Source organism: Gorilla gorilla, chromosome 6, assembly GCF_029281585.2.
Source record: "Gorilla gorilla gorilla isolate KB3781 chromosome 6, NHGRI_mGorGor1-v2.1_pri, whole genome shotgun sequence".
NCBI lineage: Eukaryota > Metazoa > Chordata > Mammalia > Primates > Hominidae > Gorilla > Gorilla gorilla.
In genome coordinates this window covers 153447319-153471747 of record NC_073230.2, presented here as the reverse complement: position 1 = coordinate 153471747, position 24429 = coordinate 153447319, and the positions used below count along the sequence as shown (strand labels likewise).

The 24429-nt window shown below is 37.8% G+C and overlaps 1 protein-coding gene across 4 annotated transcripts in view; it reads left to right on the top strand.

Moving 5' to 3' along the window:
• Window positions 1-24429, top strand: part of TPK1 (thiamin pyrophosphokinase 1) — a 391781-nt gene that overhangs the window by 309472 nt on the left and 57880 nt on the right. The window contains exon 9 of one of the 4 annotated variants that reach the window (XM_063708825.1): window positions 3601-3706. The exons of 2 other annotated variants lie outside the window; for them this stretch is intronic. In XM_063708825.1, the coding sequence (XP_063564895.1) occupies window positions 3601-3706 (106 nt within the window). Of the gene's footprint in view, window positions 1-3600; window positions 3711-24429 lie in introns of those variants that run through there. One more of the 4 variants, XM_055392198.2, reaches the window with a different exon arrangement.

Below are 24429 nucleotides of genomic sequence, written 5' to 3'. Positions count from 1 at the left end.
TAGAATTGGCCAGTTTCCTATTCATTAGCAAACTCATGTCAGCATTCCCAATTATCTGTAGATGTGTCTGTCCTTTGTAGAGTCTCCTTGAAGCAGTTTTTTTTTATTTACAGGTTTTCTCATTAATTGACTTAAATAAAATATCTGTCATGTTCATTTTATATTTGTATAAGCCATTATTTTACCTTTTAAAAACTATTTGTTAACAAACCAAATTGCAGTCACTCATGATATTTTAAGGATCACAAGCTGTTGTGGTCTTTTTAAAAAAGTGTATTTTGTTATTGCAAAATACCATTTAACTTCCAAATAGAGGTCAGGGGTAGCCCTGGAAACAAAGGGCTGATTATGTCACTTCCGTATTTGTGTACTGGGAAGAGGTCTCACAAAGAGCTATGCTATGCTATCTTTGTCTAAAAAGGATCATGGCCATGACTTTGAGCCAAGGTAAGCAAGAGGAATCAGACCGGTATGATCTTCTAGGAGGCAAGCATTGATTCTAGTTCTAGTAGACGAAGCTAGAAAGAAATGATATCTGTTTTTTTAAACATTTTTTGAGATATAATTCACATATCATACAATTCACTCATTGAACATGTATAGTCAATAGTATTTAGTAGGCCGGGCATGGTGGCTCACGCCTGTAATCCCAGCACTTTGGGAGGCTGAGGCGGGCAGATCACGAGGTCAGGAGATCGAGACCACCCTGGCTAACCCGGTGAAACGCCGTCTCTACTAAAAATACAAAAAATTAGCCGGGCATGGTGGCGGGCGCCTGTAGTCCCAGCTCCTCGGGAGGCTGGGGCAGGAGAATGGCCTGAACCCGGGAGGCGGAGCTTGCAGTGAGCCGAGATCATGCCACTGCACTCCAGCCTGGGCGACAGAGCAAGACTCTGTCTCAAAAAAAAAAAAAAAAATTGGATTTAGTGTATTAAAATATGTGTACAGTCATCACCAGACAAATTTAGAAAGTTCATCTTTTCAAAAAGAAACCATGTATCCTTTAGCTGTCACCCTCACATCCCCCCCATGCCTTTTTGCTCTAGCCCTAAGCAACTACTTCTCTATTTCCTATCTCTAGATATTCTAGTCTTTCATATGAATTGAATCATGTAATATAGGGATTTTTGTGACTGACTTCTTTCACTTAGCATAACATTTTAAGGTTCAACAATGTAGAAATTTGTCAGTATTTCATTCACTTACATGGCTGCATAATATTCCAACATATGGTTATACCACATTTTATCTATTTGTCAATTAATGGGCATTTGAATTGTTTCCACCTTTTGCCTATTGCAAGTAATGCTGCTATAGATACTCATGTACAAATTTCTGTGTAGACATGTCTTCATTTTTGAGGGGTAGATACCTAGGAGTAGAGTTTCTGGGCATTATTGTATCTTTATGTTTAATTGCTGAAGAACTTCCAGACTGTTTTCCAAAGGGACTACACCATTTTCTATTCCTGCCAACAGTGTATGAGAGTTCCAATTTTGCCATGTCCTTGCCAACACTTATTATTTTTATCTCACTTTTTGATTCTAGCCAATCTGGCATGTGTGAAGTGATATCTCATTGTAGTTTTGATTTGCATTTCCCTGATGAATAATGATGTGGAATATATTTTCAAGTACTTCTTGGCCATTTGTATACCTTTCATGCAGATTCTTTAGCCATTTTTTAATTGAGCTATTTGTCTTTTAATCATTGAGTTGTTAGAGTTCTTTATGTATTCCAGATACAAGTCCCTTATCAGATATATGATCTGCAAATATTTTCTTCCATTTTGTGGGCTCTTTTTGCTTTCTTAATGGTGCTCTTTAAAGCAAAAAGAAAAACTTCTGTTGACAAAGTCTTATTTTTTTCACTTGTTACTTATGCTTTTTGCATCATATCTAAGAATTGGTTGTCAAATCCAATGTCATGAAAACTTACATTTTCTTTTAAGAATGTACAGTTTTTGTGCTTACATTTAGGTTCTGGATCTGTGTTGAATTAATTTTTATATTTAAGTAATTTTGTGTAAGTTATAGCTAGGATTCTAATAGAGATTGTGTTGATTCTGTAGAGTATGTTGGAGAGTATAACCATCTTAACAATGTTGTCTTCTAATCCATGAACATGGAATGCTTTTCATTTATTTAGATCTCATTTAATTTCTTTTCATGTTCTTTTTAAATAGTACAAGTTGTGTACTTCTTTTGTTACATTATTTAGTATTGTTTTTATGCTGTAGTGAATGGAATTCATTTTATTTTGGGTTTAATTCCAAGTGTATAGAAATACAATTGATTTCTGCAATTTATCTTGTATCCTGCAACCTTGCTGAACTTATTCCTTAAGACTAATGGATTTTTAGCAGATTTCTTAGGAGTTTCTATATACAAGATCACGATTTCTGCACATAGAAGTACTTTTACTTCTTTTCAAATCTGGATGCATTTTCTTCCTTTTTCTTGCCAAATTGTCCCGGCTAGAACCTCAGGTACAATATTGAATAAAAGTGTTGAGAGTGTACATCTTTGTTATGTTCCTGATCTTAGGAAGAAAGCATCTAGTTTTCTGTTCTTAAGAATGATGTTAACTGTGGGCTTTTCATAGGTGTCCTTTATTAGATTAAGGGGGTTCTTTGCTATTTCCAGTTGTTGAGTGGTTATATCATGAAAGTGTGTTGGATTTTGTATCTTTCTGCATCTGTTGAAATGAACATTTGATTTTAAAACTTCTATTGATATGTTTTACATTAATTGAATTTCAGATACTAAATCAAACTTGCATCCCTGGAATAAATCCCACTTGGTCATAATGTATCATTACTGTTATATGTTGCTGGATTTGGTTTCTGACTATGTTGTTGAGGATGTTTGCATCCATATTCCTAACAGGTATTGTTCTGTGGCTTTCTCTTCTTGTGATGTCTTTGTCTGGTTTTAGTATCAGGATAATACTGAGATTTGCTCTTCAAGTTGAGGTATTCAAGAGAGAAACTGGGGAAGTCAGCAAGGCAGCAGGAACAACCCAATTAAAGTAGAATTGGCAGGCAAGATACAGAATGTGGGGTACGTGACATAGAGGGAATTTTACAGTGTAGAAAATTTTTATGTTTGACAGTATATTTGAAGATAGATAGATAGATAACAGACAGACTTAGAATGGGTGTTGTTTGATAGGTAGATGAAAAAAATTGACAATATTTGTTAAAATTTTCATGATGTAAGTTTTCAGATTTATCAGTTCCCTATTGCTGCTGTAACAAATTACCACAAACTTAGTGGCCTAAAACAACAGAAAGTCATGATTTTACAGTTTGGAGGACAGTCAAAAATGAGTCTCATGAGACTAAAATACAAGCATTGGCAGAGCTTCATTCCTCCTGGAGGCTGCAAGAGGGAAGTTTTTTCTAACCCTTTCCAGCTTCTAAAGGCCACCCACACTTCTTGGCTCCTAACCCTTTCCTCCATCTTCAAGACTGGCAGCATAGCAGCTTCAAATCTCTCTCCCTCTTTAAATCTCTCCCCCTCTTTTTCTGACCTCTCCTTCCGGTGTCACTTTTTTTTTTTTTTTCTGACTCTGAGTCTTCTGCCTTCTTCTTTTAAGGAACTTGTGACTACACTAGGACCACCTGGATAGCCAAGGATAATCCCGTCCCAAGACTAATCAGATTAATCAGACTTAATCACATCTGTAAAGTTCCTCTTGCCATGTAAGTAGCATATTGGCAGGTTCCGGGGATTACAATTGAGGACTTTTTAGTGGTCCATTATTCAGCCTACTATATCAGATAGTAATCCAGTGATTTTCTAAAATAATACTTCTTGAATACAATTATATGCCATTGAATCTGTACAATTGCTCTGAAAATCGATATATAAAAACGGTATATAATTGTATTCTATTTGAAAAACTTAGTGTTGTCATTCATCTTGCCTCAGGTAACTTGCAGTTAAGAATCAAGACATAAACAAAACAAATTGTGCAAGTAGGATTTATTTGATGCCCTCAGCAGGGAATGAGGTCTACCTTTTCCATTCAATGTAGTTACTGTTTTCCAAAATTGTAGTAAGTTTTGCCACGTCTGTATTTTGATGCTTCAGAACCAGGAAGGAAGTCAGCAGGTTTACTTAGGCTAGAGCTCACTCTTCACTCTGTGGCAGGTTTTATCCAGTCTCTTCTTAGACATATGTTTCCCAGCCTTTTTGCATGTCTTTTCTTTTTTTAGCCTTTTTAAGTTGTACTTATACGAGAGACTGATACTTTATACCAATAACAGGCAGCAATCTGATGTGGAAATAAAATTCCCGAGACTCTAAAAACATGTGGCTGTAAAGGCAACAAGAAAGAGTCAAAACTTTCTCCCTCCTGTTTTTGTTGCCTTTCTGGCCGCATGTTATTAGAGTCTCAGGACTCTAAAGGTCCTTATTATCAATGACTTCTCTGAGCACACATACACCATTAAACTGCTAGTGGACTACTTACATGGCTATCACTCTTACTCCTCCCCCTTCCACACCCGCATATACCTACACTCTGATATAATACAAGTTTAGGTTTTTTATTATGTACAAGATTTGGTCAGTTGGGGATTATAGACCACAAAACTGCCACCTTTGATGAGTTCCGAGTATTAGCATTGAGGAATGATTGCACCAGTTGGCAATCGTGGGAAACTCTCGGACCTAGCTTTTATGAAGAAGGTAAAGTGTGGGGAGTGGGTTGATTAGCAGGAGATATTATTTCTCTATAGAGAAAAATACACGGAAAAACAAGATTACTTTTTAGATTATGTCATTCTGAAGACTGTATAGTATTCTACTTGTAAGCAAATACTACATTTTCAGGCATATAAGACTAATGACACACAGCCAACTACAAACTGGGATTTAATAATATATTTCATTAACTCAGCTCCAGTTCCATTTTCTATGTTGTAGGATTTGAACCAGACACAAATGATTTCTCTTAAGTCCTTGCCCTTTTGTGATTCTGCTGAGAGCACAAGGAACCCACAATAATTTACCATATACCGTAGTTCATCCTGTTTTGTTTTTTAAAAAACTTGCAACAACCTGACACATTTGTTAGGGTTGATTCTGGGCATTTAAATATGAAAACAATCAATGTGCATTTGTAGAGAATATGACAAGTGGGAATTTGTGTGCAGGCCAATTTTTCACTGACCTGCATTCAAGAACATTATTATAACCCAAGCTTGCCTCCCAAGTTGTTTAAATGAGTTGATTTCCCAGTATTTGTGTGGGCAGGTTGAGTGATGAGAATGACTTCAGTGTAAGCCCGACTCCCTTTCTATTTCCCCTCCTCTGGGTTTCATTTTTGTGCTGATTCAGATGTGAGCTCTGTGCATTCAACCATCCAGTTAATACACTGAGACAAGAAAGCAATAACTTTTGGTGATTACATGAGTTGTAGAGAAAGAATCAAGGGGTGCAGGTGAATAAACTTTTGCTCTGGGAATGGCATAGTGGATATAATATTCTGCTGGTTGCAAATAACAATACTTTACATCTTGAATAAGTCTTTCATGTATCTCCTACCTGTTGTATCTCTATACTCATTCTCATTCTGGTATAATATCAACCTTTTTTAAATGTGAAGTATTATCATCCCCATTTTATAGATGAGAAAACAAGATGAGACACAAGATGCCAGATGAATTGTCTAAGTTCATATTTTCTAACCTAGTCCTCTATATACATAAAATGGATTCATCACTAGTTATTTACATAACCATTTTTAAAATCGTTGGATGTGGTAGTAGTGAAATAGCCTATTTCCAAGTCATTTTTCTAAATGACAAAGAAATTTTTCTGAAATTGGGCCGGCTCAAAGACAAACAAGATAGCAAACATCTTAGCAGTTAAAATCAGGTTTTAGGCTCCATCCAAGAGATTCCTTTCCACTCCATGAACCACAAGTGCACAAGCTAGTAGATTTGTAGTGTGTAATTTAAGTGTAACTTAGGCTTACTGTGATATCTGATTTCTAGGGTAATTATAAATTGTTAGCATTCATCGTGGTTCTCAAAGAATTTGTGGTAAGGATTCGAGGGAAGAAAAAAGATATATTTAGCATCCACAAAGGGGAATAAATGGTTAAAACAGTGTTTTTGAGTGTCTAAAGATTAAAGGGTGAAAAAGAACAATGTTAATAGAGCTAGGAAGACAAGGCTGCAGGAGGTTTACACTGCATGCAGGCCTTTTTCAGCAGTGAGCCACCACTTTGTCCTCTAGATTGTTTGGAGATCAATAACTGTAAAAAAGCTAAAAATATTTGGAGAACACTAGGTTTAAATTAAAAGGAGGGGAGCTCAAACTGGAGAAATGCCCATTATGGAGACCAAAATAGAAGTATCTGCATCAGAGACCTTTTACATATACCCATGTATCCCAAATAGTTAGTAGTGAAGTATTTGCATAGCTATATGCATATATAGCTATACTTCAAGGAAAATCAAGGCATAGGTTACATGGAGAGCAGGTAAACTCCCAAGCTAAAGGGGTGTGTCAGGGAATTATACAGTATTTTCTTTCCATTCCAGAGAAAAGAGTAGAATTGAACTAGCAAGAGAGGGTAAAGATCCTCTGGCTTTGAGAATATTATAAGAGTCAAAAACAAGAACAAATCCATGCCTTTTTAATTTTTTTTGTTTTTTGACTTTTAGCTTTAGGGTTCATGTGCAGGTTTGCTCTCTAGATAAATTACATGCTGGGGGGTTTGCTATACATATTATTTTGTCATCCAGGTAGTAAGTATGGTACCCGATAGGCAGTTTTTCAATCCTCACCCTCCTCCCACCCGCCCCCCACCCTCTGCCCTCAAGTAGGCCCCGATGTCTCTGGTTCCCTTCTTTGTGTCCATGTGTACTCAGTGTTAGCTCCCACTCAAATCAGTGCTTTAAACATCTTGACAAAAAAAAATCTCTGGAGATTATTGCATAATATATAACTTACCTTCTCTGTATGTAATTTATACCTTGAGTGTTCCTTAAAATGTAGCAGAAACAAAGTATGTATCTGTTTACTTCACTTCATAATGAGGAGGGAAGATGACAATAGGGTTCAAAGTCTGACTCTGTAACTAATGAATTAAATGGTACTACAAGTAACATGGATTCTTCATATATACAAAGAGGACTGATTGTATATATGATGATAGATGGTATCCAAGGTTTCTTTTGGTTTGAAAACCATGGCCGCTGAAGCCACAGAGAAGCACGTGAGTCCAGATCCTAAATGTCAGGAGCTTGATATTCTAAGGAGGCATCCCTCTCCTCCTTACATTCCTGTGTGGCAGCAATGAACGGTCCCCATGGACTCGGGACTTTTGCTTGGAAGCTGTGTCGGGATGACATCGCGTTGTGCATACCCGTCTCTTGTCAGTTTTATGAGATGTAGTTCACTGTATGACAGTGGCTTTGAACATTGTGGAAGAAGACGTCCTATGGCATCACTACAGTTTATCATCTCCTGCTGAAGGTTCTCACTCTTCAGAAGTTCACAGCCAAGCGAGGACTGGGAAATTATTATTATTCCTCATTTACACTGAGACAGAGTTGAAGCTCCGGCTGCAGTCAATAAATCACTTTGATGATGATTCATTAGCCGTGTTGAGATCCCCCAGCCGCTCCAGCACCAGCGTCACACTTGAGCTGTCTTCTCATCTTAATTGCAAGGTTTCACTTCTGGAGAAGCACAGCAGCCTTTGCCACTCACCTGTTTTCTGGACACATTTAATTTCAAATTAACAAGTTTTCCCTCGCAACTATCTATGTCTAAATCCGGTTTTTCGTTTGTGTGTGTGTGTGTGTCTTAATGTGCTTAGGAAAAAGGGAAAAACGTGTTTAGGAAAAAAGTGTGTGTGTGTGTCTTCATGTGCTTAGGAAAAAAGCAAGAATGCTTTCAGACTCTCTTTTCTTAAACAACTACAGATGATAACTAATTTTTATCTTAACCTTTAAGAAATTAGTTATGTGCAGTGTACAAGTGGAAAGTCTGCCAGGAGAGAGAAACAAATTGTGGACAATTGAAATCTGACATACAATTAAGAAAAATGTAAATTGAAACTTGTGGTGTTTTCACTAACTTGTATCCCACCAAATGCTGATTTTCTAGAGATAACAGTGAAGAGATGCCATTTCCTGCTGCCATGGTACATGCCAACTACCATATAAATTTAATAAATAAGGCTCATTCCCTATAGGTGGGTGCGGTACCAAAGGGAGGAGAAGTCTGGCTTGTGCTTGTAGGACAAAGTGAATGAGGACAGAGCTAGCTCTGGCAGCCTTCTCCTCCTCATCCCCTGCTGCTGCAATGATGATATAAATATGAGCTCTGTTCTCCCCTATCCTTACTATGTAGCTCTCTTTCTTTAAAATGAGTAACTTTGAACTAAACTATCTCAAAATCTTTTTCATCTCTAGCATTAGTCTTTCTTCTTTATTCTCAGTAATAGAATTGTACTATTTTATCCTCTCCTCCTGAGAGCCTATTAAAAGCATTTGAGGTCCAACACATATTCCATTTTCCCCATAATACATGACCTCACCCCCTGGTATTCTCAGAATGTGTTCTCCCTTTAACGTCTCCCCCTGCACAAATGTTACTCATCTACAAGGGCCATTTCAGATCACATCCTTCATGAAACTTTTATAACTAAATGCAATTTCTCTTTCCTTTGAATTCCTAAAGTATACCATGTAACTCTTCCATATAAATAGCATCATTATTTGTGCATATTTCTTATTCCCTTGACTAGAATGGATTTGCCTCAAGAATTTGGTGCTTGTCTTCTGTGTCCCCTCCTAGTCATCCAGAATAGTACCTTTGCATATTTTATGTAATTAACCACCTTTTTAAAATCAGCAAGTGCATTTTACCCACACGAATTCTGTAATGGGACACGGAACTAATTGTGCTATGGTAAAAAATGTTCAAGCAAGAGTTCTTTATTATAACTTTTAAAGCAATTAGAAGAATGAAGGATAAGTTCCATTTTAAGGGTAAAAATACTTGCAAACCCTGCCAGAAGTTGATATGATTTAAAGTAATACGATCCAAAATGTGCCTATTACAAAAGAGGGTTTTTGAGTCTGAGTGAGTGTATGTGTGTGTGTCTCTGTGTGTGTACAGACGGGGGCTTACCTAGGGAGTGGCAGTGGAGGAATTTTTGGAAATTATTGCCTTTTGGGGGATTTGGAGTTTTAAATGCATCCTCTGCTCCCCAGGATGTTTTTTTCTGACTCATTTCTTTACTGCTCTGAGCGTGAGTCAAGGTCTAAAGCATTTCATTTAGATTCATTCTCCTTTTAGATGCTGAAAATTGTACAGAACTCTTATTTGAGAGCAGACATCATTGTAAAAACAAAGGCAAATGAAATTGGTTCTTGCATTATCGTGTCCTCATTCACGAAACTTGTAATATTTGTTTTGCAAAAAGAAAGAAAACAGAAAAATCTTAGTTCACCTTACTCTACTGTTTCCAACAGGCATTCGTAATGGTGTTACACATATGTAAAAGGTGGGTTTATGTTTGTTCCAGTTATTTTGTATGTTTTAGCTACATAACTAGGTTGTATACTCTTTTAGTTTATAGGCCCTTCATGTTTTGCTCATCGTAGTTAGTAAATCCTTAATATTAGATGCTTAATTGGCATTGATTAATAATAGGATTTCTTATCAGGGTTGCTGCTTTTAAATATTCAGATCTTACACATTTCTCTGTCATTGTTAACTAGAAGAAGTAACTAAAGGGGTTACTTAGCCCTGGGAAACTGTCATATTTACAGATTAGTGAAAAAAAAAAAAAAAAAAAAAACAGCAGATCCTATATAAAAAACAAAAGGCAAAGAGTGAACAGTGAGCAGGCCAGGAAGAAGTTAGCTAAGAATTAAGCTATCATTGAAAGAGGGATTAATAAATTGGTTCTTATGTAAAAGAGATTAAAATTGTTGGATTTTTACTAAAGAAATGCATTGGTCACTGTTAAAAATGCAGAGGAGTAATAGTGTAGTAGGAACGGAAGCCAGATTTCTATTCATTAAGGAGGTGTTAAAAACATACTGAAAGCACAATGGCAGGAAATTAAACTTTTAAAAAGAAGTTTATCAGTGATACGAGAAGATATATACATGTGAAGGCTCCATTATCAAGAAGGCCTTTATGTCCAAGATGAAAGGAGTCTATTTATGTTGAAAGATCAAAAGGACCAGGAAACTCCAGAGATCCAGGGAGAGATGGAAGAAACGGGGAAAGGATGGGTGAAGTGTGCAAGTGGTATTCCTCAAGATGGAAGATGGAGTTCAGATTGGGGATGGGAGCCCTTCAAGAAAAGTACGTTTAGCTCCACCTTTGAAAGTAGAGACAACGAAATGAGAGATGATGAGTTAGGTATGAAGGTGAAGACACTCAGAGATGACAGCACTGATAGGTGGCAAGAGTCTTTACCAAGACAGAGACCACAGCATCAGGGATAAGGCACTGGGTTAAGGGTAGGATTTAGAAAGTTTAAAATACTTATCAAGGAGAGTGGGTTACATTTTGAACCACAACATGGACTAAACTATGTTGAACATAAAGTATTTTTCAGTTTGAATTTCCCTCTAGCAGAATTGTAGTAGGAAATAGTGGGCAGAGTGGACTGGAGGCCCTGACTGTGGGCAAGCCTGCCCCTGGGCAGCCGTTCTCAAGTGCCACAATATGTCTCAATCACCTGTCAATTAGGCCCCAAGTACTCTGTAACTAAGTGTAAGTACTCATGATTTTGACTGAGTTTTTAAAAACTCATTAAAGCAGATTAAAATTCACTCCTAAAATCATGCCTCTCACTGTCAATTTAGTGTACTTCCTTGAACTGAAAAGAAACCTGTGGAGTTAGAATCAGCGTTATGGAAATTGTATGTGCTTTCCCCCTCATCTGAAGGTGACTCATGGATTCAGCTGCTGTTACAGATTTACCATTAATTGTTATGGCAGTCACAAATTATTTAGAGCTTCGTGGTTCAAGTTTTATAGTTAGTTGGGTTTTCTGTGTAATTTTTCTGATGAATTAATTTTTTTCTCTGAGACAAGGTCTCGCTCTCTCACCCAGGCTGGAGTGTGGTAGCACGATTATGGCTCACTGCAACATCTGCCTCCTAGGCTCAAGCAATCCTCCCACCTCAGCTCCCCAAGTAACTGGAACTAGAGGCATGTGCCACTATGCCCAGATAATTTTTTGTAGATATGTGATCTTGCTATGTGGCCCAAGCTGGTCTCAAAGTCCTAGCTTCAAACAATCCACCTGCCTTGGTCTCCCAAAGTACTGGGATTACAGGCATGAGTCAGTGCCCTGGCCAAAAGAATGAATTTTTAATAAAGAAGGTATTGGGCAAAAATACAAAAAATTAGGCATGGTGGTGTGCACCTGTAGTTCCAGCTACTCGGGAAGCTGAAGTGGGAGGGTTGCCTGAGTCCAGGAGTTCGAGGCTGCAGTGAGCCATGATCGTGCCTCTGCACACCAGCCTGGATGACAGAGTGAGACTCTATCTCTTTAAAAAGAAAACGAGAACGTATTGGCCGGGCGCGGTGGCTCACGCCTGTAATCCCAGCACTTTCGGAGGCCGAGGTGGGTGGATCATGAGGTCGGGAGATCGAGACCATCCTGGCTAACACGGTGAAACCCCGTCTCTACTAAAAATACCAAAAATTAGCCAGGCATGGTGGCAGGCCCCTGTAGTCCCAGCTACTCGGGAGGCTGAGGCAGGAGAATGGTGTGAATCTGGGAGACGGAGCTTGCAGTGAGCCTAGATCTAGCCACTGCACTCCAGCCTGGGCGACAGAGTGAGACTCTGTCTCGAAAAAAAAAATAGAAAAAGAAAATAAAAAAAAAAAAAGAAAAGAAGGTATTGAATGGAAGAAGAAAATGAGAGTAGCGCATCAACAAATTTCTTGTACTTGTATCTAAGCAATCTAAAAATACAATAGGGGATAGAGGGGAGGTCACTTTGCCATGTTAGTATTTTCAAAAAAAATAAAGACAAGTTTTTAAACTAGAAGTCATCAAATATGTTTTGCGTACACCATTTCTCAATAAAAAATGTCCCTTTGCTTGGTCTGGTCCTGGGTCCTTTTCTTCTTTTTATCTGTAAATTCTCCCTAAATGATCTTACCATGACCCATGACTTTAAATACATCTAAATGCCATTATTTCTCAAATACATAGTTCCCTTCCTGCCCTCTCTGACTATTCCATTTGTACCAAGATTCCTGGGATGTAAGCTCACTAGAGCATAGAAACTTCATCTGCTTTGTTAACAACTTATCTCTAGTGCCCTCAAGAGCACTGAGTTGTTCAGTAAATCTTTGTTGAATGAATGCCTAAAAACCTTGTCTAACCCAGTGACCATAAACGACAACCTGATTTTTGCCTCACCTGTTCTGTTTTCCCCATGTCAGTAAACCACCATCTACCCAACAGCTCAAACCAAAATCCTTAAACTCATTCTTCCCTTTTCTCCATCTCCTAGTCCCATCCTAGTCTAGGTGATCTCTACCATGGAATCCTGCAGTGGTCTCCTTCCTTATTGATCACTTTGTCTAATCATTCTTTGCAAAACAACCAGAGCAATCTTTTTGAAGCCAAAATAAAACTTACGTCACTCCCCAGTTTGGCACCCTCTAATGGCTTTCCTTCACATTTAGCATAAAAGCCACACTCTTGCCTGCGTCTCATGACCTGGTTTGTTCTCTCTTCCCCAGCCTGGGTGCCAGTTTCCCTTCACTCACTTAACTCTAGTCTCAGTGACCTTTCAGTTTCTGCCTTAGGCCTTTGTACCTGCTTTTCCTTCTGCCTGGAATACCATTTTTCTTGTCTTTCAGTGGATGTCCCACATTGTATTTTTTGAGTCTTAGCTTAGATGTTACTTCTTTAAGGAGGTTGTTTCTAATAACCAGATCTGCATTAGCATGACCAACCCACAAACAAAGCTTCTCCAGCACATCACCCTGTTTTGTTTTCTTTATTGCAATCATCACTGTCTGAAATTATTGAATGAGATTATTGAGTGTCTTTAAAAGCAGAAGTTGGGTCTCAGTCAGTCATTTCTATACCTGCCAAAACACAATCACATGCATTAGACACAAATGGATCATTATAAAGTTTGGAAGGAAGACGGAGCGGGCTTTAAATATTGGTTCTGCTACTTGCTAGGTATGTGACCTTGTGTTTCACCTCTCTAAGTTATATTTTCTCATCTGTAAAACAAATAATGATAGAGAAAATAATAACTCTTCATAGGAATGTTGAAAGGACTAAATGAGATAGAGCATGTCCAGTGCTTGGCACACAGTGTAAGTAGTGGATGTTGTTACGGTGATGATTTTTATGGATACCCAAAATGTCAATCCCAATAGAATCCAAGAGTAGCCCATCTTAAGTGACTATCTGAGAGTCTAATATTGGTGACATTCTATAATATTGACTGTCATAGAGCCAATAAATAAATATTGTACCAAAAACTTAGCTGTGAATTTAGGCCTATATTCTTAATTAAGAAAAAGGTAACAGTGGAAAATCACTTCTGAGTCTTATAAATAGGAAATTGGATTTCCTAATGGGTAATTTAAAATACTTTGGGAGCATAAATACACCTGGAGCACTCAAGCTATAAGTTGGTGACTCAGAAAACAAGGGCACAGAATCTTGAAATAAGCAACAGCAAATGAGCACTTAAGCACTTAAAGAGCAAATTGCAGAAAATAAATTAATTCATTTAAATATGCATGAATCTCCTGAGTGGGGAATATGCTGAAATGGTGCTGAATGATTTCTTTTGTTACGTGTGTTCAGAAGTATTAATAATGCCTCACTTTGTGCTTTATACCTTTGAGGAGAACAAATCCCACAATCTTTTGCCTTTATAAATTGTTTTTAAAGTAATGGATTCTAAAACAGGAAATTCTAATCAAAGTATACACTGGTCACATTGATTTGGAAAAGTGGATAGGAAGTTTATCAGAAGATAGATGGATCCCTGAGAGAATGAAAAGTAGTTCTGATTACATCGTTAAAAAAAAAAAAAAAAAGTGGGGGTGGCCTTTGGGGAGGCTGATATAATTTTGCAGAAACTTCTTAAAAGTTAGAAACTTGCTGACCTTTTGCCTAAAATACATGCTAACATTTAACCAACCTCTCGGATACTGTGTGGCACAGCAATGTAAGTTCTAAGAATCAATATACTCAATTGTAGACCATAGTGTACGTTCAGGATATTTATCAGAATTACTAACTCAGTTATTTCAGCTCTCATCAGATCTCTTAATTTTCATTCTGGGCAGCACAGACACTAAAAATCTTGGTATTTTATGTCCTTGCATACTTAAAAACCAACTTTATGCTTACATAATTGAAGAAATAAAGAAAAAGGACCAGGGGAGGAGGCAGACATAATAGAAGCAGAAACAAACTCTCAATAAAAGGACTATAAGATGCAAAGCTATGCTCTCTTTGATCTTTTTAAGGAGAAGGATTTAAGGAAATTCCGATTTGCCCTGCACATGCTGATGGCTAGGGAGCTTCCTTCCTTGGCCACATTTTGTCTTTGATGCCAAGGCAGTGAAGGGGAGCTTGGCAGCAGAGCAAGAGCTGGAACCGAAGAGACCTCAACTGTGGAGTGGATGGAGCTGAGAAAAGGATTTGGCAGCCCTGCCTGAGAACAGAAATAATCAAAAGAATTGCCAAGAACCATAAAACAAGAAGGGTAGGGATATGAGCTACACTGACTTGGTTTTCTGAACATGGAAAAATATTAAATCTATTCGCAGTCTGTTATTATGCTCATGTACTTCTATGAGTTTGTTATTACAGTAATTTCTATTTTGCCTTAGGGCTATGAATAGGATCAAGACAGATAAGTTTTGTTGTTGTTTGTTAAGTCTGGAAAAACACATGCTTGCTCACACAGGATTTAAATATGTGTAACTTATGTATAAATGCATATATCCCCATAGTTGAATATTTCCATTGACGCCAAAAGTTCATTATTTTTTTCTTTTGGGATGCAGTGATATTTCACAATTACAAATAATCTTAGAAATCTTTTGGAGCACTGTAGAAAGAAACAGGAGCATGTTCTGGGAACGTGGTGCAGCATTTGCAGAGTATGTCCTGATGGGTAAGGGATATGTACATCACTGGCATAGCAAGTAGAGGTGGTGGAAAGGTGAGAGGCATGCTAGAAGTATTGGCGGGATCAGCTCATGTAGGACCCTGCGTACCATAACACGATGTTTGGATTTACTCTATAGGTAATGGGGAAAGATTTTAAGCCGGGGTGTGGGGAAATGCTCACCTCTGCGTTTAACAAAGATGCCTCTGGAATCAGGTACAAGTTGTATTACAGAAAGATACAGTAAATAGATTTTTTGTTCCTTTTTAAAATCAGACCATATAGTAAACTAGAACCTTATCTCAGTTACCTGAATAAACACTCAAAAAAAGCATTTCTTAACTCATTCTAAAAAGAAAAATCTATTGAGCATAATTTTTAAAACTTTTGGCTACATTAAATGTATTATCATCTTTTTCAATATGTATCATTTACCTTTAAAATTCCAAATTCACCTTCTGTGTCTGCTTACATGGAAGGGAGTATAAGGATGTTCTGTCTTCAAGGTTATGATTTGTGGAAGTACTTGGTTGTTCCCAACAAACAAAATTGCAAATGTCTCTTCTTCTTGTGGGATGTGGTAAGACTTTATTTCTGTAATATATTCTGTGCTATTGTTCTGACCAAACCTGATGACCCAACGATCTTTTGTTGAAGGTGAAGTGATGTATTTTAAAGTCCAGATGTACCACAAATGAAGTTCTTTAGACATTAGAAAAATGTCACGATTACATACTCACCAACTACTTACCCACCTGACTGCATTTTACACTGCCTGTTACTGTTGCTAGAAGGATTATGCTTACAGGTAGAATTCACAGAGCACCTACATGAAATGAGTTAGTATGTACTTATGTAGGTACTAACTGTTCAATGATGCTTCTTTAAGAAGATATATCCTGTAATAAACTGAAAAGCAGGATCTTCAAGATCTTTCAGTATGAAATATTTTCCATCCACTGTTATGCTTCTAGTGATTAACTTGCCTTTTTAATAGCTCTGTGAGATGTTTTTCTAATCAGTGCACATGAGCTGTCATCAAAACTAGAATTCCTAATTCTGAGCCAAAACAGTTGGAGACCAACCAAATCAGGACCTTTAATAAGGCTTATAAGGAAAAACCATCAATCATTCATTCCCTCTCCCTGGCTTTGCATACATTATTGAAAAATTTTATCAAAGTTTTTATACTAAAAAGCCTTTTATGACATTTGAATGTTATACATATTAGCATGTAGTATTATCTAATCAAAATTTGATTTGCAAGGGTGAATCAGCTAATATATTCATAATTTTAATCCTGTTAACAACTCTGAAATTGGCTGATAATTACCTTAGGATTAGAGACTCTAATTTGTACATTGGTAATGTGTTTCCAGTCACCAGCTAATGTAATAACAGTAATAAATTATACTTCTATCTTCATTGGGAGTGTGATGGACAGCTGAATTAGGATATTTCCACTGGAACTGAATATCAAACTTTTCCCCTAAATATTAAAGCCTTGTAAAGTTTCTGAACATTCAAGGCCATGTTTAGCTCTGTGCTAGTCAAGGCTTATCATATTCCCAGTGGTTTTAATTCAGTTAAAATCTGTGCCTTAGTCTTATCAGCATCACTATCACCGTCAGCAGAGTTTCCTCAGTGCAGCGCCAAACAAAACTGCCTCATAAACCACATGAAAGCCAAAAACTTGGCCATGTAGCTTTACCTGCATTTATAGCAGGCATCCATCTAATTCACATTGTCAGAGAGGCCTCATATAGAAAATTCCATTGCCCCAAAATATTTCTAATGATGTGTTTTAAATCTATGCAATAAGAGTAAATTAATGATGTTAAGCCAAAGGATTTTAAACTCCTTCTTAAACTGCAGACGCCTTTGCTTACCAAACTTTACTTAGAATCTTAAAGCATAAAGATAGATAAGCAACTGTTTCATCTGAAGTATAATACAAATGCTATCACATAGGGTGTTTTATCACGTAAGATTTTTAAAATCACTTAAATAAGTTCATAACATTGTACATGAATTTCACACTTTGTTTATGGACTATTTTTTCCTGCAAAAAATAATAGCTCATAAAAATGAAGTGAATACTGAGTACTTCCTTTTGTGTCAGCAACTCTTCCAACTGCTTTCTGTGAATTTGTCTCCTGTAATCTAACAGTGTCAAGTACTATTTTACAGGTGGGGAAACAGAAGCTTAGAAATATTAGCTTTGTTGCCCAGGATCACAAAGCCTGTAAGCAGTGGAGTTGGGATTTATTTTTTCCTCTGGCCATCTGCTGCCAAAGCCCATGTGCTTACCACTCATACACTCCTACTTACCGTAGAGATAGGATCTTTGACCAGCATCTCAGAATTCACAAGTCTGCTATGGAGAGATTCTTCTTTTCAGACATGCGTGAAGAGAATTTTGCAGAGCATTAGCTGCCTGATGACTTTCTAATAAGCCCAAGGGCCAGGGGTTTTTTTGTTTGTTTGTTTGTTTTTTCTTATTACCTTCTTTGATACCTCCTCACGAATTGCTGAAGCAAATGCAGTTAGAGCTGGATTCTCAACCCTGGCTGTGCACCGGGATCACCTGGGAGTCTATAGAAAGTACTGCTGCCTTGGTGCCACATGTTGAGGGTCAAGGTAATTGGTCTCAGGTGTAGCCTAGATGCTGGGTTTTTGTTTTGTTTTGTTTGTTGAAAAGCTCCCTAGGTGTTTCCTGTGCAGCCAAGGTTGAGAGGGCTGCTCTGAAAGCTGAGCTGCTGTGCTCATGCATTGGCCTACATAAGGTGTGCAGCTACATAGGTGCAACTGGCAGAGTAAGGTGGGCCACAAAAATGAAATCATTCTGTTTTCGTGTAACAGGATCTCTTAGTAATCCTGAGCGTTTAATATCTTCATATCACTCCACAGAACCCAGTAATTCCCTAAGAATTCACAAATGGATTCTTGAACAATAGTCTAGGTGGTCCCGTTCATTGTATATATGTTTTATGACCCCTGGCCTTATAACATGTTTGTGATTTGAGAGGCAATACAGTCTCAAAGTCTGGAAAAGCACTGGAGCATAGAACATGGGACTGAAAATGGACAAGTTCTGTTGAAAGGAAACATTTGTTTATGTCAATTAACTGCAGTGGTAAAAGAAACCTATTCTTTACATGGAGCTCTTAATATTTCTTCAGTAACCCACACTACAGCTTTTAGCCGGAGGACATGTCATATGTAACCCCTTCCTTATGACTGTGACAGAGCAAAATGGCTAGTGTCCAGGAAGGGAGCCACAGCCCTAGCAAAATAAATAAAGACCATAATAACTTACATGCCCATCACTAAATTATTATTAGCCAAGGAGTGGCAAGTAGATGAGCTGTTTTCTGTGATTGCATGTGCATGCAATTATGTTTCTGTCTAGAGTAATTAACTATTCACTTGTTTTCTTGGAAACAAAATAGATTATATACCATCACATGATTTTCACTGCAGAAAACAAATAGCTGTTTAGTGGTACAACATCCCCCTCAAAAAATCCGTAAGTTCCTCCTCCCCCAATCTAATTTTGGTGTCTTGTGACTTTTAAAAATCATGATTATTTAGTTCTAAGTTCACTATGCTGTCATATTAAGGGTATTCCTTTTTTAAATTACAAATTAGAATTTATGTTGTGGCTTCCTGCTTCCTTTTTTCTCTTTCTACATCCAGATTACATTTGTAATTATTTTCTGCATAACTTCCTATGTCCTGTAGATAAGTTTTCTTTTTTCTGAGAATTGTGTTACAACGTGGATTAACAGAATCCTTGGAAGCATGAAGACAAATAATTGCCTACAAAAGACACGAATTGAGACAAATAATAATTGATATGCTTGAGGTCTAAGTTAATTTGTACCAGTAGCCTATAGGATTGTTTTTAGCTGGAGGGCAGAGAGCAGAATCCTCTTGGACAGCTCCCCTCCTTGGTAACTGCCGACTGTGAATGCACAGAACAATGAGTGCTGAATCAGGGCCTCACTAAAAAGTTGTCATTTTGATTTTTTTTCAATTAAAATACATCATGTGTGATATTAGAGTTACTGAAATTATTATGCCAAATGATGCATTGACCTTGTAGTAAATTTTGTGACTTCTTTAAGGCAAACCACTCAGCTGTGCACTAAAACCTGAGCTATAGAAAAAGAAGAGTAATGGCATTGCATTGACTGTCTGTTTGTTGGTTTTCTGATCCAGGCTGTTGCCCCCCAGGACTCTAAGAGCCCTGGGTCCTTGTCAGATGCCTCTCAGTACCTCAGTTCCTCGATAATTGAAAAATAAAATAATTGTGGTAAGGTGAGGAACTGTGGGTCAGGACTGATGTATTACATCCTTTCTTTCTCTGTGTGCCCAGATTGCCACCTGGCTTTCTCATCATTCTAGCACCCTCAGACTGCGTCTGGATCTGCAGCATCTGTCTCTGTATTATTCCACACTCTTGGTAAAAGTCACTAAGGTTCAGTTAGCCATATGAGTGGGAAATATGAGTGACTGCTTGAAGCAACACACACTCTAAGGAAGGGAGAGAAAGAGAACACCTCATCTTCTCCTGTCAGTCTCTTAAAGTAACTGACTCAGACAAAAGGCAAGAGAGAGTAGCCATGGCAGTAGCTATTGCCATGGCCTGGGCGACCCAGTGTTCATCAGCTGCAAGAGCTCAGTACAGCCTGCATGGCACAGTTTCACACAGAGCAGAAACAGCCAAGAGGGTGAGGACTGTAGGAGGACTGGGTTTTCTCAGCTATCTAAGATTTTTTTTTTTTTTTTCTGAGATGGAGTCTCAGTCTGTCACCCAGCTTGGAGTGAAGTGGAGCCATCTCAACTCACTGCAACCTCTGCCTCCCAGGCTTAAGCGATCCTCTCACCTCAGCCTCCTGAGTAGCTGGGACCACAAGCATGAGCCACTATGCCTAGCTAATTGTTTTGTATTTTGGGTAGAGATGGGATTTCACCATGTTGCCCAGGCAGGTCTTGAACTCCTGATCTCAAGTGGTCCATCCACCTTGGCCTCCCAAAGTGCTGGGATTACAGGCATGAGCCACCGTGCCTGGCTAGAATTTTTTTTTTTAATTGAGAAACTTCAACTTGACACTCGAATTGCCATGATAATTAACTGCTTAGAATTGCCGTCCCAACTATATATGTTTCAGGATGTACCTGTAAAGAAAAGCCAGTCTGATGAATATGCGATTGAATGTCTGATCAACTGTGACTTGTTTTCTGGGCTAGAACTTGTTTTTTGCCAGAAAAAAAAAATAAGTGTAATTCAAGTGTATGGGAAAAGATACTAGTCCGATTCCTATGGCATAGTTTGAATTGTTTTGTTCCTCCTTCTATAGTTCCATTACGTTCGCCATTAGTGACCCCTGCAGAAAGGTTAATCAATCCATCAGTCAATACAAGATAAAATAAAAGTCTGGGTTTCAGGACCCAAAGCCTGACTTTTTCTTAGATACTTCAGCTGACTTCCAGCAGCTCCTTGCTCTGGCTCAAGATGACAGGCTCACCCTCCTTGGCATTAGAGTCCGACTGTGGTGCAGTACCTCTGACTTTATCCCTTCATCCTTTACCTTCAGCGGACATTAATCTGCCTCCCTGCAGAATATTACTTTACTTAACTTCCTGGGGTAGGAAGTGAAACTCAAATGCCATAAAAAGCATGCCTTTGGTTTAGTCAGACCTAGAGCCCACAGGAATGATTTATAATGTATAGGTTTATCAATGAAACATTTTTCCACTTTAGGGAACAGACATTATTCTATTCCTGGCAATAAACTAAAATAGATGCTACAAGATAAACAGAATGATTTCACCAGTTCAGCCTTTGTGGGACCTAATACATTATAAGAAAAATTTCAAATAAATTACAAATTGGAGTTGTGTCCTGCAATTGTATAAGACGGTTGCTATTGCAAAGTGATTTCTGCTTTTAGAATGAATGTGGTTTTCCTACAGTTCAATGTGACACTTATCTGAGCCCGACAGTGATAGCAAGACTTATGAGCCAAGCCCACTGTTGGACCTGCAGTGCCATCTACAGAATAGATTGGATAATGTGGATTCTGTTTCTCTTCTGCACCTCAGATAATGTAGCCACAAGGGAAATAAGATGTGTATGTGTTTAGAATTAGCTGTGTACATACAGTAAGGCTTTGTTGCTACATAGAAAAATGATTGCATATTTGCAAAATGCTGTCGCTGTACTTAAGGCTCTATTACCTAGACTCCTAAGGCAATGGAGTGTTGTGTTTCCTATTAAATTGATGAACTGGATAGCCCATTTGTTTCAAAAATTTGTTTGATAATCTGTGTAAGATGACTTTCTGGTTACCTTGAATAGATCGTATTGGAATGAATATTAGTTTCATTATTTATGTATTTATTATCTCTACTGCATATATCTGTCTCCAACTGCCAGAACATAATCACCTTGAGGGAAAGATTTTTATCTATTTTGTTCACTGATTTATTCCAAGTATTTAGAACAATGCCTGGCACAAAAGCAGGTCTTCAAATATTTGTTATTTGACTGAATAAATATAACTGTACTTTGCTAGTAAGTAGAACAGATGTGGAAAGATAGTCAGTTGAATTTTGGTTTGTATTTTTAAAATGGGCACACCTATACCTCTTCTTCCTATATTACTGTTGTACTGAAAATTACGTGAAATAATGGATGGAAAAGTGCTATAAACTATAGGTACTATAAAATTTAGGTATTTTCCCAAGAATCTTTTTTTTTCTTTTGGTAGAGCTCCAGAAATTTAGAAAATGTAAAACATCACCCCCATTTCCCCCCATAATTTCCTGAAGTACTTTTAAAATGTATATATCTGAGCCCCACATCACATAGGTTGGGGCCTGCCAGTGTTCATGTTTATAAGAATCTCAGATGATCCTGAAGCATGCTATTACAATATTTGAGAACTTATATCATTAAAAGGGGGTTGAAATTAAATTGAATTCAAAATGGAAGTTACACCTTTAATATTATCCTCACCCGTTATTCCTGATAGGAAGTTATTTCTGACTGGATATATTTCTTTGTCTTAAGGAAAATACATAATATTTTAATTGCTCTATATTATTTAGCTTATGGTATAGAGTATTACCTGACTTAAAAAAATAGAATAAAAGGATCTAGACGTATGTAGTAAATTAAGATCATTTTAGTATATCAAATTTATTTTAGAGAATTTTACATATATTTCCCAAGGTAGGGTATAAATACTATATGAAGCAATATAAAAAGGAAGCAAAACCAGCCTAAGTTTGTATAAGACAGACTTTAATTTTATTTAAGAAATTCCACTTGTTAATTTTGGTGCTAAAATGCTGTAGAGGATATTAATGTGCTTTGACATATTATAAAAATGGTTTTTTTGCATGGAGGTTATTTCTCTATTGTCTTTCTTAAGGCTTTTCTGAGAAATAAATGGGGAAACACTGTATCTTTCCCCAGATTTGCTAATCAACTATGTAAGAATTAAAACATTCTTTGTGTTATAATAGTTCTATAGATAGATATATGCTTTCATAGCACAAAAGTATCTCTTAGGCAAGTTAAATGCATTTTTACTTATTTTATATTTGGTTTTGTCTTGAGAACAGTGTCTGTAGGCTGAGTCATCATCTATAGCATTTGCTTCACAATATGAATGAATGGAATATATATTTACTCTAAAACAAAGAGGAATATTTTGGATAGTGGATAAAGGTGAAATTTAGAGTCAGATAAGCCTTAGATGCAAATTCTGACCCTACCACTGGACGTCTTCCTCTAACTCACCTTCTAAGTATATTCATTATATTCATATATTCACACACACACACACACACACACATTTATTTAAGTGGTGTCCATGTACCAGGTACCACTGTGCTAATGTGCCTGTGATAAATCAAATTCAAGAATTCAAGGGCTCCTATGACATTCTGGGAGGGAAGTGATAATATACCAAGTATAACAAAAGTGTAACTATCAAGATAGACAGTATGATAAGTGCTATAGAGTAAATTAGCAAATTCAAAACACATAGAATAACGGAGGAAGGTCCCGTTGATAATGTTTCCGTGAAAGTTCCCTTTGGGGAGGTAAGATCTACAGAATGAGAAAGAACCCACCGCAAGAAGAGCTGAGGAAAGGGAATCTGGGCAGAGGGGGAACAAATGTAAAATGCAAAGGCCTTGGCGCTTCTGAAGACCAGTAAAGAGACCTAGGACAGGGAATAGTGGCTGAATTTGGTGTGGATGTGAGAGAAAAAGGTAGGCAGGAGGGAAAACTGGTAGGCCATCGCAGGAGGTGTGTGTTTTATTCGAAGAGCATTAGGGAATCATCTAAGGGTTTTAACCAGGGAGTGATACCAGAGTAAACTATCCAAAACATCTTGTTACTCTCCTCCCTAAATAGCTGATGGATACCCATTGCCTACCCAGAAGACGAAGCTCAAGCCCATTTACTAGGTCATCAAGTCCTTTAGGACATGGTCTGTTGTTAAACACTCATTCCTCACTATTTTGTGCCTTGCCCTTTTCAGTCCAGCAACAGCAAACTGCCTTCAGACTCCAGCACCTCCCAAATTGTTCCCACCTTCCTGCTGATATTTCTGCTCCTCTACCTGCCAATATGCTCTCGCTCAGGCCAGCTCCTCGCTTTTTCAAAGAGCCTTTCTCCCTTGTACTCCTACCCCGACCATTACAATCCAGAACTCACAGTACCACATGTATATTTAATGTCCTCATCTGTTTATGAGTTTTCCTGGGGACATGTGGAGAAAACTGCCAAGGGGTGAAGATGCTTTCAGTAAATGTTGCATGAAGATTTTGGGTAAACGTAGCTGTGCGGATTAATAAGTTTGATCAAGTGCCAAGGTAGCATAGTGGCACAGTCTTGAGTAGACAGTAGGTGCTAACTAGATCATCATTCACATTCATTCTCATTCCTTTCCCCTTGTCTGTCTGGCAAGCTTTTATTCCTCTTATCATGTGCAAGTACTTTACAATGGACACTCTGCCACTAGGCCTTGCAAAAAGGGGTCAAATCCTGGATCTGTCTCTAGAGGGCTTAGAGTCTAGCAGAGGAGCGGGAGCAGATTCATAAAAGAACAAGCAGATATACAAATGCACAGGACGAAGTGATAAATGAGATTATGAACAGGAAGAGCTAAAGTCTTGGACTTAAATGAAAGTCTCACCTCATTTGTTTCTTAGAAAAGAAGGCTGGAGAAAAATTTCGCATT